The sequence below is a fragment of the Haliotis rubra genome, unplaced genomic scaffold (genome assembly GCF_003918875.1).
Source record: "Haliotis rubra isolate DU_JTF1 unplaced genomic scaffold, ASM391887v1 Scf773, whole genome shotgun sequence".
In the NCBI taxonomy this organism is placed as follows: Eukaryota; Metazoa; Mollusca; class Gastropoda; order Lepetellida; family Haliotidae; genus Haliotis; species Haliotis rubra.
Window position 1 is genome coordinate 24,841 of NW_025767494.1, and position 18,775 is coordinate 43,615.

Below are 18,775 nucleotides of genomic sequence, written 5' to 3' on the forward strand. Positions count from 1 at the left end.
GGGGTCTCCCAAGGCTGTCGCCGCCGTTGACGTCGCCGTGACGAATCTGTTCCGCAGGTGTATTGTCCGGATGTAGCGGTCTTCAGCTGGTGTGGTAACCCTTGGACTATCTATTCTTGGCCGGTATAGTGTCTGGCCTGTCTTTTGGTAACGGCTCAACAAGTTGCTGATGATTGCTTGGCTGCAATGAAGACGCTTGCAATGTGACGTTGTGAGTCCCCCATTTCTGCCATACCAATGACTCTGTCACGTTCGGCTTGTGAAAGTCTCGGCATTTCTGTGATGTTCTTTTTGATACTACATGGTTGCACTGTTCCACACCTGTGTTTATGCAACAATTGTTTACGTGTATTTTATACAAGGTCCATTTATGCTGTTTTGGGAATTTGTCATGCCAGCACGAAATTCACTTAATCATTGACTTATGCCTTGGTACTCGACCACAGAATGTGTTTTGGCGAATGTTTTCTGAAAACATTTCACTTAATGGCAGTATCTGTAATTGCGCAAACGTTATTTTAAAAGTGATAAGTTTCTCTTGCCCGTTAGTTTATATATCATACATAGATACATACATGCATGCATGCATACATGCATAATACATGCATGCATACATGCATACATACATGCATACATAATACATGCATGCATACATACATAATACATACATACATACATACATACATCCTCCAGGAGGATCCTCCATTTTGCATCCCTTGTGATGGGGAATCACAGTCAAGCATGTCCTGCTTGACTGTATTGATTTTCCATCACAAGGGATAAATATTTCAGTGTCAAAACAATGAAGGATCTTTTTTATAATGTACATTCTCATATAATTATCGTATTTTTAAAAGAAATTGAATTATTAGATAAATTTTGAACAATATGTTTTGTAAATAGATAAATGTCATTTATTATCAATGGTAGTATAAATTAGCAAACTGCGATTGTTAGTGGCTGTATCCTCAAAGGGGGTTAAAGTACCGTAAAATTATTGTCCTCCTGAGAGGATACGTAAGTCCCAAAACTTTCAAAGTCAATTTAGTTCAACCATGCTTTTTAAACGTAGAATATTTGTTATTTTAAATTATGGCTAAATTCCCTTCCATCGCCAGCGGCTGAGGGGATGGTATAAATCCAGCTAGGGCTCATGTAGGTAGCAAAAGTAATGTAAGTCCCCATGATCCCTAGTATGGTGATCTACCTTCAGTTGTTGGCGATCTATAGCCCGATTTTATATTGTGACGTATTGTGTCCCTATATGTTCAAGGCCCATATAAGTTTGAAATGCACAGAACGTAAAAACATATTACTACATATTGCATATAACATAGGATTACTCGTATCTCGGAATGACATTCTCTTCATATTGTCCACAATTTCGATCGCTTACAATATTATATTGAACTGAATGTGCATTCCTTTTTGTCTCTTTGCAATAAATGTTTCATCTTCGTATTTTATGTTCGTGTTTTTTAATAACACAGGATTTTTCTTTGGAGTTGGTTAACATTTGTTCTGATGTCGATTATGTTCATAGAAACATACTTGAGTTTGTTTATAAGCAGCTGTGAATATTTAAGCGGGTTGACAAACTGTCATGTTCTGCTATTGACTAAAACTGTTAATATTGAGAAAACAAACTAACAATAAATAACAATCTATATTCATTTGCCACACTAAATACATACGTCCACCCTGGTACAGCATGTGAGGGAAATTCTCGTAGACCTCGCTGTATTACAGCTAAAGTAAGAAGCCACTCCATGACCTCCTCTCGGTTAAAAAGGGGCGGTGGTGTAGCCTAGTGGTTAAAGCCTCTCGTATTCCCGCCGTGATACTACTGGAATATTGCTTAAAGCGGCGTCAAACATACTCACTCACTCACCTCTCGGCAAGGCGTTGTTCTACTCTTTGTCACATTGATATTTTACAATGCTTCGTTCACTAACTGCTAACACGTGTCACTATTCAAGGCACGTAAGGAAGTTATTCAAGGGAGGTTACTCTATTGCCGAGCGCACAGTCAACATTGCAGTCATGTCACGAGTTTTGTCGTTGTGTGGGTAGATCTCTCCTGAGCTGCTATTCAGGTAAAAGGGAATATTAACATCTTTGTGTGTGATACGAATATGATGCTCAGTCACTATGGACTGTCAGATAAAATGTGTGTTTATATCTACATTATCATGCACACATTTCTCGATGAAACACCTATTCCTATTTTCACTGTCGATTCCAGGAAATAGGAACTAACTTCAAGCTAGCGAACTGTTATATTCGTATTACATTCAGTGATATTGTATCTGTCTTTTGTTTTCCAAACTGGGTCTTTGTATGGGCGGTTCAGGCTGCTGTTTGTGTTCAAGTGCATGTTGTTTTTTGTACTTAATAATTTCAAGCCGGATATCGACGCGGGTCGACACTGAGACAGACCCAGCGCCATTGAGCCAGTTGCTAGATATGCGATGTATGTGAAATGGGGTTGAGGTCGCTATCAATATGCCTGCACTAAAATGCGACGTGGACCAGTTCGGACTTATGTCCGTTTTATAATGCTATCACCCTGAGATACCGTTCAACAGTTCATATCTGACTCAACATGTACACACGACTCAACACAATATACATTCCTGACTGACCCGGTGCATTGCGAGGTAAGCTGAATGTAATCTTTAATCTAAATACTGTGACAGAGCAGATCACATGCGTTTTCATTAATTCATATTTTACACATTCCCAAATGTGAGCACAATTATAATATAAATATAGGTAAGAGTGAGTGAGTGGGCATGTTTTACGGTGCTGTTAGCAATATTCCAGCAATATTAAGGCGGGGGACACTACAGATGGGCTTTACACATAGCACCCATGTGGGGAATCGACGTGCGGATAATACAAGTAATAAGTTACACATGATTTTGATGTTGTTCTAAAACTGGCGAGTCTTGCAACCCCATGCTTGGTTGACGTCACATACTTGAGAAAACACAAACCCCAAATGAAAAGTTAATAAAATTTATTAACTAAATCTGCCTTGCTTGCAATAATTCATATATGCTATCACGCACAACTTCATCCTCACAATCATCAAACACACTCATTTCCTTTCTCCTTCTCAGCCAAGCACCTACCTCATACCTCACCATTCACATACACTCACATACACTTACATACACTCACATACACTCACATGCACTCACATCAACACTCAGAATATCACAACAATACACATCATCGTGTCTTTTTAAAGAAACACACAACATTTGATATCATTATAGTATATACACATTGAATGAAGTATACAGACTAAATGCATCGAAAGCACAAATTAATAGTGTACTGTACACAAACACTGAAGATGTTGATATATGACCACATGTGGAATTTACAGTCAGTTCAGATGGGGTAGTTGATGAGTCCTTCTCCTGCATATAGATATGAAAACACTTGGCCACTTAATCCTGTGTACTTTACACAGTAGGCGGCCTGTCGGTATGATAAGCTGGGTCAGCTTTACAGGAGCGCATGTCACTATCCCCAGACACTCAGATGTCAGAGTCCAACTTCACGTGCGGCATGTCAGGGTCGATCCCAGTCGAACGGTGGGACAGCCTTACGTGGTGTATCACCTACCCGGGACACTGGATATATAAAGCACACCATGTACCTGGTGACATTACGCATACACTATTTGGACATCTTAACATACACATATATTTCACATACACAGGATATGTCTACAGGGCTGTTTTACTGATACTTGATACACAGCACTACCACTATATACACGTGACCTGCTGACTGACGATTGTCTTTACGCCAGTACACTGCCTCAGTTACATTATAACATAATATCATGAAGATTACAATTCCATCATATTAATAATGTCACCAGTAATAAGAAATATAATTATTTTACCTGAGATAAGGTTACATATTTTAAGGTGATATGCCGTTAATCTCAATGTATATAATGTAAACAATTCATTGACACATTCTAACTAAATCATATAAAAATATAATATGATACTAACACCAGTCGAATATACAGGAAAACCAGCCAACCTGACACGCACATACACTTTCCAACTGGTGGCAACACTGCACACACCCCAGGGGCGGATCCAGGATAAGGGGAAATGCTCCTCAGGGAAATTGCATCCACGCTACCCCTTCTGGATCCGCCCCTGCCTCCAACATAGACAATCGCTCACTGCTTACAGCAGCTTGCAAGTCCTCACTCCAAATCTATCACACCTCAAATATAGAATATAACATACATTATACCAATTGTGATCTTGACAGTTGACACATGTCATCGTATCCTAATTGCGTAGATCCATGCTCATGATGCCAATCACTGGTTTGTCTGGTCCAGACTCGATTGCTTACAGACCGCGGCTACATAGCTGGAATATTGCTGAGTGAGGCGTTAACCAACAATCAATCAGTCATGTTTGCGAAAAGCATGTAGTGATGCAGGTCTCAGTGATTTACAATTGTAGTTAGAATCATGAGAATGGGTGTGGTGCCGATGAACCTGGAAACCAGGATTCAAACCCAAAATTTGTCAGACTCAAACCTGATCAGGTCTGGAAAATAATCTACTCTGAATCATGCAAAGCAGTCGATGAGAGCAAAAGTCAACACAGTTTGTAGGCTGGGTAGCTCGCATCCGTCATTGGGTCGTACCACAAGGTCAACATTTGAATAGGCGCTTTAGATATTTTAGCCACAAAACCGACTCCATAGCCACTAAAAATGTGTGCTTTCAGGAGAAATCCATTTTACAATTCCCACAAAGATCCGTATACATCTTCCAAGTTGTAATATGATGAGAGGTCATGGATGTGTTTGTTACAGGATGGATTCAGACCCTGTGTTTCCCAAGTGTGTGGTGTGCAGCACCTCCTTCAGGTACAGAGGACCACAGCCGCACCTGCTTCCCTGTCTACATCCTGTGTGTGAGGACTGTCTCAAGTCACCAGAAGTCACAACTCTGGACTGCTCTGTCTGCTTGAAGAGTCATGATAAAAAATGTCGGGAGTTTCCCAATTGACGATGTTGTACTTGGTGACGTCCTCAACCAGACAATGAAGCACAGACCGTCCGACTTCCAATGTACCAACAAGGTGGATGGAAACCAAGCAATGTCTTGGTGTCAGGAATGTGAGGAATATTTCTGCGAGCACTGTAATTTATCTCACTCAGAGGTGAAAACAACTAGGAATCACGCAATGAAGTGGATTTCTGATCTTCCATGTACATTGACAAGATCATATTCCGACTGTGAGAAACACGGACAACGTTTGGACATCTATGATAAAAACTGTGACTGTTTCATCTGTTTGCAATGCTTCTATGAAGATCATGCCAGTAACAGTACCGACACAGCCGATACGTTCTTGAGTCGTGAACAAGACGTCTTGAAGGTTTACATAAAATCTGTTTCAGAGAAGAAGGAAAAGATCATTTCAGCAAAAGAAACGGTTCTTGTACAAGCAAGATGTATTGACGAGAAGGCCGTTCCCCTCCGGGATACAGTTCAACACACATTTTCTGAGCTGAGAGATGTGGTGAATCAGCGAGAGAAGGAGGTGCTTGTGGAGCTAGATCAGATTTTAGACTCCATGAAGAACATTAATGACAGTCGACGAAGAGTGCTGGCGTCATCAGAGACAAGCTGCCAGACAGTCCTTGACTACATCAACGAGAGTTTCCTCTACGCCTCACCTTCCCACCTCCACAAAGTGAAGAGTTCCATCACACAGGCCTTTGAGTCTTGTATAAAGGCTGACGTTCCAGCTGTTCACAAATACGAACCGTGTGTCGTCTTCTCAGAGCAAGGTTTACCGGTTTTGAAATCCTTAGTATCATCCTTTGGTGGTTTCATGACTTCAGTTACCCAGACGGAATCACCTATGGAAGCATCACTTAAAACAGGTAACTGTCGCTTGGCTTTTTACGTTCTTTTCAATCAGAATCTGGTGATCTTGTAAGATCTTCTAATCATTTATACTTTCTATTATTTGAAAGTTATAGTGATATGGTTGTGCGTGTAATTTTCTTGGCAGTGTGTTTGTCAGAAGTGTGTATATGTTTAGTAAAGAGTATTTGTGTGTCGAACATATAGTTGTCTCGAAGTAAAACCTTTCCACTGTGTATGCATTCATTTTTCTTAATTCATCGGTTCTGTCAAACATCGGCTATCTCGAAGTATTCACGCAGGTCCCTTCGACGTCGACGTATCTAACTACGGTCTACGTTCATGTTATTCAAAACCAATTGTATTCTACATGCTATGAATGGGTTACTCCTGTTCCATCAAAGCAGGTTTTGGAATAACAATAACGTGTCTAAATCCCCACTAGCATTGTACCCTGTGTATTTCTTGGCTATATCTGCAGTTGATGTTCCTACAGGCCTTCAGATGAAACTGGAAGCAGATATTGATGAACTTCAGACACAGAACAGAGAGGCTCAGAGGGTAAATATTTTTTGTGTAATAATGTTTTGAACTATGGCAGAAAGTCTGAAGACCCGGAGGTATGGGAGCTGTTTTAATGTTTATGCATTTAATACGCTTTATTTATCTTAAGTGATGTAATCTTTCAAAAGGGAAGTCACTGAACCTATGTGTCATCATAATAACAAGATCAGTAACGATGGTCATAGTAAAGAACATATTCAGATGTTGAAAGTTCTCTGTTTATTTATACCGTCCAGCTAATCAGTGCACTGGAAAAGGAAGCCTCTCAAAATGAACAGAAGGTGAAGACTTTGCAGGAGGATTTATCCAGACTTCAGGGGATCGTAATTCAGTTGCATCCCATGGGTAAGTTTCTTCAGTAGAGAATACATGGTACAGTCGTAGATGATAAGAAACCCTGTCAAGCCATTATTTGCTTGTTTTAAGAACCTTTTGTTTACGAGTGTCACAGGTGGTTTCTTAGATGAGGTGAGGTGAAATTGGGTTTAACGTCGCGCTGGAGAATATTTTGCTCATATGACGACGTGCATGCGTGTGTATGTGTATGTGCGGCTGCTTGTACTAGCCCAGACTGAAGCTGGTTTATAGTGCTAGCCAACTCAGACACATTATATTATACTGACTCCGAGCCGACCAGTCCTTCAAGTACCATATTTTAACGTCTTTTGGTATGACGCGGTCGGGGATCGAACCCCCAATTGAGATTAACACAAGCGAGTACATAACTCAATGACCCTATACATACATACGTACGTACGTACGTACATACATACATACGTACGTACGTACGCACGTACGTACATACATACATACATGCATGCATACATACATACATACATACATACACACACACACACACACACACACACATACATACATACATACATACATACATACATACATACATACATACATACATACATACATATATACATACGTACATACGTACATACGTACATACATACATACATGGTGGAGCTGCCAGCGGTGGAGCTGCCAAGTGGTTAAAGTGTTTGCTCGTCATGCCGAAAACCCGGGTTCAATTCGCCACATGGGTACAATGTGTAAGGCTCATTTCCACTCTCTGGGCGGACGCTCTAACCACTACACCACGCAGGCGGTCTGACATTTCTTAATTACTGTTAGTTACATTACCAGTAACCCCGTAATGAATATGCCTCTTCCTCATTACTGAAATATAAGTGGGTTTGTTGTTATACGCCGCACTCGGCAATATTAGGGCTATATTACATCTACCTGTAAACAATGAATACAGTGATTGACATCATGACCATAGGTCACTTTACGATGACATCAACCAAGTCAGGGAGTTTGACGACCTGATCTCATTGGTCGAAAACCATGGGTTGCTGAAGAATAATTCTAACCCAGAGCCAGAAGCCCAGAAGTGGGCTACATCTGAACCATGAAGTATATTCGACAAGCAATTTACCATCCTTACAGGCAGGGCGATATATGTCTTGTAAACGTTATGTATGCATTACAGTGACAGACAAGCCTCGCCCCAAGCAAAAGCAGTAGAATATATCAAAATAAGTTTACATTCAAATAAAACGTTCAGCTGCCTTTCCTTCCTCACAAACTCCTTCATCTTTCCTATGGGGGCGATGGGGTAACCTAGTGGTTAAAGCGTTCGCTCGTCCCGCCGAAAACCCGGGTTCGATTCCCAACATGGGTACAATGTGTGAAGCCCATTTCTGGTGTCCTCCGCCGTGATATTGCTGGAATATTGCTAAAATGCGGCGCAAAGCCATACTCACACATTCATCTGTCCTATAGAACTATTCTATAGAATTTCTGATCTTTTTCAGAGATTTCTTATAAATAGTGTTACTAATTCACAGATATGCAAGGCATTTATATTTTGTTGCTTTACACACATTATCCAGCAAATAATAAAATGCATTCTCTAACAATGTACTTTTTTTCTGGTATTAACGTAACACTTAAGGTACCCAATTTTTCCAGGCAACGACAAAGACACTTGGCTACATGTGCTTGGTACAGTCAACAGAGCCCCACTTGTTGTTCTATGTAAGTATATTTTCCTCTAATGTTTAAGTATATTAAAGGACAACTAAGCAAGGAAGTGTAACAAGCTCTGTTCACATGTTATGTATAAATGAGTTATTATTTACAGCAAAAAGGAAATCCGCGAAGTGATGTTTCAGTGAAGTTACAGGAAATAGATGATATGATCAGAGAATGTTAGTTTTTATAAAAACAACTATTACAATAATGACACACGCCATCAGTTGTAACATCCGAATAAAACTGGGTGTACTCTGAAATATCTCCAATGTAAGATAACACATCTATAATATAGTATGACCAGAAAGTATTGAGAATTTTAGGAATATGTTTAATTGGATTTCTAGTATAAACAACCTTGACCAGCTATCAAGTGCTTGGTTTTATTCAAGAGAGACAACTCCGTTAATCCTTTTTCATTAGTTGTGAAGAGTTATCCCCCATCTATAATATAAGCTGTAAACTGTTAATACAAATTACGAAAAAACATTCTTCGTGCAATAGGCTTGATCTGAAACACGAGGTCACGAAGTATCATAGGGGCAATATGGTTTGGTGTTGATATAATTTATTAAATGTAATCTTTTAAAAGAATAAAGCTGACATTCATTTCAGAAAGAGAGTGAATACTGACCTTACTCACAGTGCACGTATTCGTTTGACAAATTAACGGATCGCCAGTGGAGAGTTAACCACGCCCCCAAAAGAAAGGGAGATAACTCTCAAAAGGTCCGACAACATAGCTGTCAAAATGGCAGTCGTGATATCGTTTAGAGACATTCCCGATGATATTGGTCCGAAATATTTGCCTTATGAACCTACTTTGCGGCAAAAACAACGTGGAGTGGCTTTTAGTTCGGCCTCATACCTTCATTCCGTTATTTTCCATTCATGTTGTGATAATATCGTGTCGATTTGCGGAGGATTTATAGAAGTCAACGGAAAACCGAAGCTCCTCATGTAATCAACTTGTCCCTTGACAGAATTCACAAATCGTTCACTGACGCCCATTCTAGCTGCAAATGTGGGTGAGTAGTACACGTAATAACTTCGGGTGCCTTTCTAATTTATGGCATAAATCTGTTGGGGTTTTATAAGCGGCATATATAGATATCAAATCAATTACACGTCTGTGTGCTGGCCGTTTCAGTTGTTGACAATGAAACCCATGTTATCCCATATAATTACGTTAAATTTCTATCATTGTGAAAGAAACAGATTCTGTAATAAATGTAAGAGGTAAATGTAATATCTGTTATTAGGCATTGCTGGAATAAAACCATGTATATCATAATGCAAGCATTACCTATATAACATTTTTACTCCATGATCATCAGATCATAGAAAATACTCATCACAGTTTAGAAAGCAATATCAGATGACTATTGAGCAGTTGTTTGCATAAATATTACAGTTCAGTTAAGTGAACAAGAGCATGTACAAAATATTCATTGACATTGCAAGTTTTTTACATACACAAATACAATATTTGTGACTAATACTTTTTGTACTTGCAGAAAGTTCAAATACAGGAGTCGGACATGTCTCTGCTGCACAGTATGAAGAGATTCCCAATTTCATACCTGACAGATACATTTATACGTACCAGCACCAGTCAGACATTTGACACACCAATAGGTCCTCAGGTTGTTGGATCAACTCTTGGACATCAAGTAATTAATCTTTTTCTTGAATTAAATATGGCATAAAATTGGTCAAGAAACAGCACACAAACCAAATTTGATTTACTGAGGAAAACAAACTTAAATGCAATTTTGTACCAACAATTTTGAATTGTTTTACCCTTCCAATGGCATTTTCGACCACCACTCTGTGTGTTGCAATTTTCACTGTTTCTGCCACATCAGACACACACATCTGACCTATACCTGGTGCAAAAGGGGGAATGTTGAGGCGTAATCCAGTGGCCCTTATTTCCTTTTCAATATTAAAGCCCTTGTCTGCCATCAGACCATCTCCCACTTTAAGTTTCCCACACTTAACCATTTCTCTGAGGAGGGACAGATAACCACTTTTTTCAGTTAATTCTTTGTCTGATACTGCCCCAGAAAACAGCATTGATATGGATGTAATTGAACCTCTTGGGTCCACACCAATGAGACCTTTCAGGGTAGTACTTGATTTGTAATCTGAATATGCTTGACTTTGCCTTGTCAGTGAAGAGGGTCTCTGAATTTTTATTTCTGTTCCATCAATGATACTGAAAGTGTTCGGAAATTCCTGGCGAAATTTTGAAGGCATATGTTGCTGCAAAACATCACGGTGAGGCCAAATTGATACAGATCCAAACCTGTAATATAAGTAATTTATCCAATTTGAAAACGCAGTACTGCAATCTTGGGGTGATATCAGAAACAACTTTGAGAGATGTTTAAAATCAAAATTCTGTCTAAGTTTAATCAGAACAAGCAAAAGCTGGTCTTTAATACCCATACACTTCAAACTGCTAACTGTTCTGGTAAATTGAAAAGGTTCATCATCAGCATTGCCAGGGACAACAAATTTAAATATTTTCTGAAACTGTTCGTAAGGAAATCCTGTGTAATACTTGTAATCTTTTTTCTCTATATTTTTACAAAAAGAATACACATCATGCTTAACATTTTAGCACTAATTTTGGTGTTGATCTGCTGGCACGCATGAGCTCCTCCTTTCTAGGATCAGTTTGGCCATATCTTCTTTGAGTTGCTTGTTCTCTGCAGCTAGAGCCAGCATATCCAGTGGCAGAGGACCTGTAAAAGCAATTACAGCTGTTTAAAGCAATAATACATTCTACAGAGAAGATATGATCTGGCTAGTTTAGGGCACCAAACTCATTATTAGGCCTGAAACAGACTTACCTATTATCAATCTGACTTGTTGTAATGTTTAAAAAATGCTTTGCACACAAAAGAATAAGTTAAGAATGAACACATAGCACCCACAACATACTTGTTTCAATTTGAGTTAAGAAGTAAAACAGCCTTATTACCTCCCTTGTATGAAACTAAGTGTGAATAAATTGGCTTCTTCTCTTTACAGGCACCCTTAATTAGACCAATAGTGGGTCCAAAGATGGAGGACAGGAGCGGAGATATCACATTTCCAAAAGATGACAACTTACCCGAACTGGATTCAATTGCAACTTTAAAACATCAGTGGAAAGATTTAGAACTTTCAGTTGATGAGTCCCATAATTTAGAAAAAAATACAAGATCTCAAAGCAAGTCTGATTTGTGGTACAAAGCGAGGAAAGGGCGAATTACTGCTTCAAACTTTGGTCTGCTTATGAATCGCAAAAAAAACAAATCATTGACACATTTATCAGAAACACCTTTGACAAAAAGAAATTTTCCTCCAATCCAACAACTTATGTGAATTCTAATGAGAAAATAGCTAAACAAATGTAGATGAAAAAAAATCAAAATCATCTTCATGACATTGGCTTTGTTGTAAACCCATCTATTCCATTTATAGGAGCCACCCCTGATGCTATAGTGTCTGACACTTCTGTTTCTGGTATTGTGGAAATTAAGTGTCCTTATGCTGTAAGGGACTTGACCATTAATGAAGCCTCCTGTACGACTGGTTTCTTTTGGAAAAAAGAAGGAAAATATTACAACTTGAAGAGAGGTGATAGGCATTGGTATCAGGTACAGGGCCAACTACTTGTAACTGGGGCACCATTTTGTGACTTTGTAACCTACACCAGACAAGACTGTAACATTGAACAGAATATATCCAGATAGGAATACCTTCAGGACTCTGCTTGAAACTCTGTCACAAACATATGTCAATCACTTCAAACCATACTTTGCAGGGAAACAAACTTCATAAAAAATTATCGATGGTGTCACTTTGTTGGACAAGAATATCAGATTCCTGCTGCATGGTAGTAGGCTCTGGAAGTTCCATATCCATCTGATTTGGTGAATCAGAAATATCTGTATCATGATTACATCTGAAAAAGAAGATGAAGACCAAATTATCTTATACCTGAACCTCAAATGTGTTAGAGCCTTTAAATGGTTACCATCTTTGTCGATTTCCTATAACTTCTTGATTACCTATCAGGACTATTTATGCCTGGATTAACTTTTCTAATATATGTGTTTATTGCTATTACAATTCAGCGATAAATAACTTTTGGCTTCACTTGTTAAGTGCCCACAGTTGACATCATATCACTGTTGTTGTTTCACATGTAATATTGCCATCTGCTTCCTAGTTTTATTCGTCTCCCAGCTGATGAAGGAGTAAGAATATATTCTGAAACACTGTGCTCCTCAGAGAAATGACCAGTATGAATGGACTAGTTCTATGTGGATATTGGACCATCTGATTCATACATTATCTCTATATTTGAGAAGTCATCTTTTCTGTATGAAATATTAGCAAGGATCTAAATGTGTGACATTACCTTTACTAACTTTCTGTGATACTCTCAGAATAAACAAGGACTGGTTTGATTTTTATATTTCAATGGTTTTGTCGTGTTTTGTGAGCAATAAGTATAAAGGCAACAATGTTTTACCTGTGTGTTTCAAGAAGAACTTTCCTTTTTCCGTCCCCCATAAATGGCAAGCGTGGTTTGGGTCGTGGTCTTACTGTCTTTGGATTTTCATTTTGTTCATGAGGTAGTGCAGACGCAGGGTCCGGAAATGTCTTGGAGGGTTTTCCATCAACAAAGTAATAATAATAATAATGTGTCCATTTATATAGCGCCAAACTCCACACCAGGTATGCTCATAGCGCTAACAATCAATAAGGCATTATTAAAGTCCATAGAACTTTTTGTAAAGAAAGGTTTTGAGATGGCACTTAAAGTTTTCAAGGGTTGGAGACAGCTTAAGTTCATCAGGGAGGGAATTCCATTTGACTGATGCCATGTTCTGATAAGACTTGCAGCCAAACGATTTTAGGTTCCACTTTGGTACATAGAGCAGATTAGCCGAGGATGAACGCAGGGTTCTTGTTGGCATGTAAGGAGAGAGGAGTTCTTGAAGATACACTGGTGCAATACCATGAATGGATTGATAAGCAAGTGTAAGGATATTATAGTCAATGCGAGCCTCAATAGGCAACCAGTGAAGAGACAACAGGATGGGAGTGATGTGGCAGCGTTTTGGTTGGAGAGTAACTATGCGGGCAGCTGTGTTCTGGATTTGTTGGAGCTTTTGGATGGACTCTGTGAAGCTGCAACCAACAAGCTGTTGCAATAGTCAAGTCGTGAGAGAATCAGTGTTCTCACCAGGGCAGCCGCAGCATCCTGTGACAGGAGATGTCTGATCTGTCCAATGTTACGGAGATGGAAGTAACATTTTCTGCACAGATCCAGAATCTGTTTCTTCATGGAGAGGTCAGGTTGGAGTAGGACGCCAAGATTTCTGACATGTAGAGAAGGCTGAATGACCATGTTTCCAACTTTCAACTCAACATGTTGTGATTTTACTAACATGTTTCTTGTGCCAACAATCATACCCTCTGTCTTGTGTTCATTTAATTTTAGTTTGTTATTGAACATCCATGAACCAATATGGTCAATGGCATCTTCAATTCTGGTCAAGCCAGAACTGTTGTCATAGCCCATGGTAATACCATCAAACAACTGAGTATCGTCAGCATAAAGATGATGATTAGTGGCTTTCTCACAAAGCAGGTCACCAAGTTCTTTGGTATACATAGAGAACAATACAGGACCGAGAACCGATCCCTGTGGTACACCACAAAAAGAATAATAGCTTCCACCGACTGAGCATTACGAACAGCAACAGATTGAGTCCTGTTTGATAAGTAGGACCTAAACCACAGAAGAGCCATATCATTTAATATCAAAGTCAAAATAGGCGCCATGTATGATAGATATTAGCCGTTATCTATAAACAGTGTATTTTGTTTCATCCTCTGACAGGTCCAAAGATGATGTTTGATTCCGACAGAGTAAACCTGAACAGAACACACATTAATGACAAAGGCCTTCTCATCAACACAAAACATCCTCAATGGAGAAGAGTGGGCACTAGTGGGAAGATGTTGAAGAACTACTGCGGCACCTGCAGCATCTCCCCACTGCCCTCTAGCGGCCTGGTGTACTGGGAGGTGGAGGCGGATGTGGAACTGGACAAGCCTCTGGGTGATCTAGAGCTTGTGTTGGAGGTCGGGGTGTGTGGAGAGGATGTCATGGACAGTAGTCATTATATCGGCGGTCAGCCTAATTCATGCAGTCTGCACATATCAAATGGTGAGAATGATGTGATGAGGTCTATAGCTATTAATGGAAAGAATGCAGCAACAGCTAAAGTGTTTGAGAACAAGGCAGGGACATCTGTGACATTAAAGTACGGAGTTCTTGTTGATACTGACAAGATGGCGGTATCCTTCCTGGACACCAACAAAAGAGAAGTGTTGGAATCGGGGTGTATTGTTGACAACGAGTCACAACGTGGTGCTGGATACAACAAGAATATGTGGCCTGTATTTGCGGTTTATGATAACTCAATCAGAGTTGAAATGAAACTCGTGAGTGGACCGGATCTACAGATGGAAGACTGGAAGAAGAAGCTTCTCGAAGACGCCAGCCATATGTGTGCTGTAGGGGAGCGATACCGTGGCTACAATCACTACTTCCGTGCTCAACGTTAACACTGGTAGACATCACAATCACAGGAAGTGCACCTGTTTTTTGGACATTTGCCTAAATGTTAAATATGTGCAGAGATTATACATGACTGACTCATGACGTTTTGTGCATAATTGGCAAAGAAATCTTATCTGCTGTTTTCGAGGAAAATAGAACTTGCTACAGGGGATTTGTTTGAAAGTATATTTAATAATCAATTGAGTTGCTGTGGGTTTGGTTCAGGATATTATTGTTTCTTTGTGATTCGTTCTGTTAATGAGGATAGAAATGTGAATCTGTGCTGACTATAAATCTATCTGACATGTGAATGCATGATCCTCAGCCCTCAAAAAGAATTAAACAAAATGATAGAAAGATATATAATACGTTGGCTCGCATATGATAAGTGTTAATCGCATGTTGATCATATGAGTTGTGATAAGTCACCTAAAGTCAATATCACAGCCTTAGAATGCATCTTGACCAAAACGTATTGGTTTTGAAATTAATCGAATGAATAGTCAGTTGTATAATCAAACCAAGATCCAGGTTGTAATTGATTCAAGATAGTAACGGTTGCTATCTCCATGAAACCCTTTGTCCCTTGATCCGTTTGACCATTGAACACTTCTTGTATCATTTTGGCGTCGATGGGGTAATGAAACAAATATGAACATGAAACAGACACCAGTATGACACAAACAAGTACTTGGTTTGGCTTATATGACACTTCAAGCACCAACACTATGTGTATCAAGCACATGGCTGCTCTGTGTCTGTGTCCTTGTCTGGTAGGGTTGTATCAGACGCCGATCGGATTTCTTTTGTAATAGATTCATGTTTGGCCCATGGCTGAATGTCTCCACTCCCGAAAAAACAGAAAAATGAGGGCAGCCAGAGAAAACGACCCAAATCCGGTGAAAAACGCATTCTGTCATTCCTGTCGCGTTCCCTGCAGAAGAAAATTTACATTCGTGAGACAAGTCTGTTTTGATGAGCCCAGGTTTTGTGTGACAGATGTAGAACGTCGCTGGTTTATTTGTTGATTTACTTATCTACTCTCTGATAATACAAATGTATAAGAGAGAAAAGGTGAGGAGAGAAGGTCGCATAGACCTGGAGAGGATTCCAGAAGAAGACATTTTTATATATCAGAGATGATATAGCGGAAGAAGTCAAGGTTCGAAATCTTCCTTCAATCGGAATACTTATGTTCAACTTCTGAGTCAAGGCAGACGATATGAATAGGATTAGTTATTCTATTGTTAATAAAAAATGTTTGTTTGATATGGTTGATATTGTTGACGATAGTTTTGTTAGAGCCGATTGTTACCTTTGCTTTCGTTTCACTTTCACTTGACTGCCCAGGAATCTTTTTGACATTCTTTTTTTCAGTACTCACAAGGCCACGGGCCTATAGCACAGTCCATTATATATACACAATATAAAACTTCATGGAACATATACATACTTACATTTAACCATACCCTGTGTAGTTATTAATTAATTAATTTATTTATTTATTTTCATTTATCCAATTATTCCTGCAAGAAAAGGCACAATATATAAATACTGATAAATCCTTAAGTATTTTTACATTTGGGTTTGTTAACAACAGTGTAAATTTAGTGGAGTTTGGGTAATTATCATAATATGCTGGGATATATTTTTCTCTAAATGATAAGTATAATGGACAAACAAGTAAAACGTGGTATTCATCCTCAATCAATTCTAAGTTACATAGTTTGCAAATTCTTTTATCACGGTTGATGTTTGTGTAACGGCCAGTTTTAACAAGGAGATCATGGGATGAACAAAGGATACGAGACAACGCTATCCTAATTTTTTTAACAGGTATATTGTATTACTTAAGTAGTCTTCTGTACTGAAATGAGTTTTGAAAAGTTTATAGTAAAAGCACTTATTTGATGAATCTTTTTGTTATAGATCAACGTTACGTTTTAATTTAATTTATTGGAAATTGAAGACGCCATTATTATACTACGAAACCGTTGTTCCTGATGTTGTAGGATACGGCTTCTTTCTAATAAGTTTATAACTTATGAAGCACGTGTATCCCCAGTTATTTTGCCTATTTCTTCATACTGATGACATGTGAATCATATTCATGCAATATAGCAGCAGCTCTATAAACATAGCTTGCTTGTATTGTAGATGTTGCATTTTTCTATTCGTACTTTTGTGTAAACAACCCCTTTTGCAGCGACACTTAAAATAAGTTGTTTAACAAACTATCATTAAACTTTTTACACAGTTCACTATTTGTTACGAGGGAGGAGTGCAAAGAAAGGAACAGCTTGGTGTACGTGAAGCAAAATTTTAATGATAGTTTGTTAAACAACATCTTTATTTTTCGGACATGAATTCTGCCAAAAATCACAGAGTTGGTCTGATGTTTTGATTATGATCAGTGTTTCACTGAGTATTACATGTGTATTAGTTTTCGAGTTAGATTGCATTCATCGGTCCGCTTTTGAGCCAAACGGACTATAACATAATCCAACATAATTCACTTGATTTCTGAAGAACTTATTGCAATTTGTGGAACCTAACCGTAAACACTGATAAAATCGAAGATCCATATTTTCCGTGGTACTAAAATTGAGAAAAGGAGGAAATCTATTTTGAGTAATGTTTTTATTTTTGTTTGTGTATTGATATTGATTGTGTTCAGATCTGTTAAATGTACGTTAACCCATTTTGTGTATAAGATTTCACCCCATCGCTTTAACACAACAGTAAAACAATACTACTTTATTGTCGTGATACATGTTAAACTGATTGAAAAAGTTAATATACAGTTTCTTTGAGACATATTGTCATTAAAGATGGTACACCTTTACATGTTTTATGGTACACTTGCAGATTACCATTTCATATGTTGATACAATCGTGTTACGTTTCGAGAGAAATTGTCAGTAAAAAGAAGAAACCATCGCAATTGTTTGTATTGTGTTTTGCAAAGTCAGTGGCCGTTTAAATGTTGGTCATATGATAGAGATATTTTCCATGCATGAGATAATTTTCCTATGTATGGATAATATAAAGTTTAAAATCCCATTCCATGCTATCTTCCTGATTGAGATGATCAGTCACCAAAACACTCTCAGACACATATGAACAAACTGGATATCAGAAAATCCGGTGAAAACACCCCCAAAGTCTAAAGAAATCTCTGCCGATACAACATTTTCAACACTGGAACAGGTGCTGTTATACCAAATCGGGATTCAAGCCCATGACTCTCGGATCCCAGGGGCAATGAACCATACATGAGTAAACAGTGCTCACAGCAGCTCTTCTTTAGATCTGTGAATCACATATATTATATGATATCTGTATGATCGAAGATTTGTTTCGTTTGGTGTCGACTTACATTAACCGTTATGGACGACACGATGTAAGGGGCAATGATCCCAGTAATGCTGCTGATGCAGTTCCCGAGACCACTAAGTGTCCCAGAGAATTGCAGTGCGATGTCGGCGTATTTTACGGCGAAGTTAAGATTGCCTCCAACAGCGAATCCTACCAATCCAACAGCTCCACACAGCATGGTTATAGCTACCGGAAGCGGAAGACAGTTAGCC

At 38.8% G+C, this 18,775-nt stretch overlaps 1 protein-coding gene across 3 annotated transcripts; it reads left to right on the forward strand.

The window, feature by feature from the left end:
• The first annotated feature begins 2,009 nt into the window (after positions 1–2,009).
• Positions 2,010–18,124, forward strand: LOC124260757. 3 transcript variants are annotated; one of them, XR_006894162.1, is made up of 7 exons: positions 2,010–2,096; positions 4,870–5,949; positions 6,429–6,493; positions 6,733–6,841; positions 8,486–8,551; positions 14,460–15,857; positions 16,129–18,124. XR_006894162.1 is itself a non-coding variant. In XM_046695067.1 (6 exons), exons 2-6 carry the CDS (start codon positions 5,034–5,036, stop codon positions 15,188–15,190), a joined length of 1,887 nt encoding a protein of 628 aa, XP_046551023.1. In that variant the 5' UTR covers positions 2,010–2,096; positions 4,870–5,033; the 3' UTR covers positions 15,191–18,124. The 3 variants fall into 3 exon arrangements, 2 of the variants coding, with proteins under 2 accessions (XP_046551023.1, XP_046551024.1); XM_046695067.1 differs by having other exon boundaries at positions 14,460–18,124; XM_046695068.1 differs by having other exon boundaries at positions 2,028–2,065; positions 14,460–18,124.
• The last annotated feature ends 651 nt before the right edge of the window (positions 18,125–18,775 follow it).

What these genes read in the sequence shown, in the direction of transcription:
- LOC124260757 (XM_046695067.1), top strand. Translation starts at nt 5,034, where the DNA reads ATGATAAAAAATGTCGGGAGTTTCCCAATTGACGATGTTGTACTTGGT. An exon ending in GGAAGCATCACTTAAAACAG is followed by an intron (nt 5,950 to 6,428) that starts GTAACTGTCGCT and finishes ATGTTCCTACAG; the next exon opens with GCCTTCAGATGAAACTGGAA. An exon ending in AGCCCCACTTGTTGTTCTAT is followed by an intron (nt 8,552 to 14,459) that starts GTAAGTATATTT and finishes ATCCTCTGACAG; the next exon opens with GTCCAAAGATGATGTTTGAT.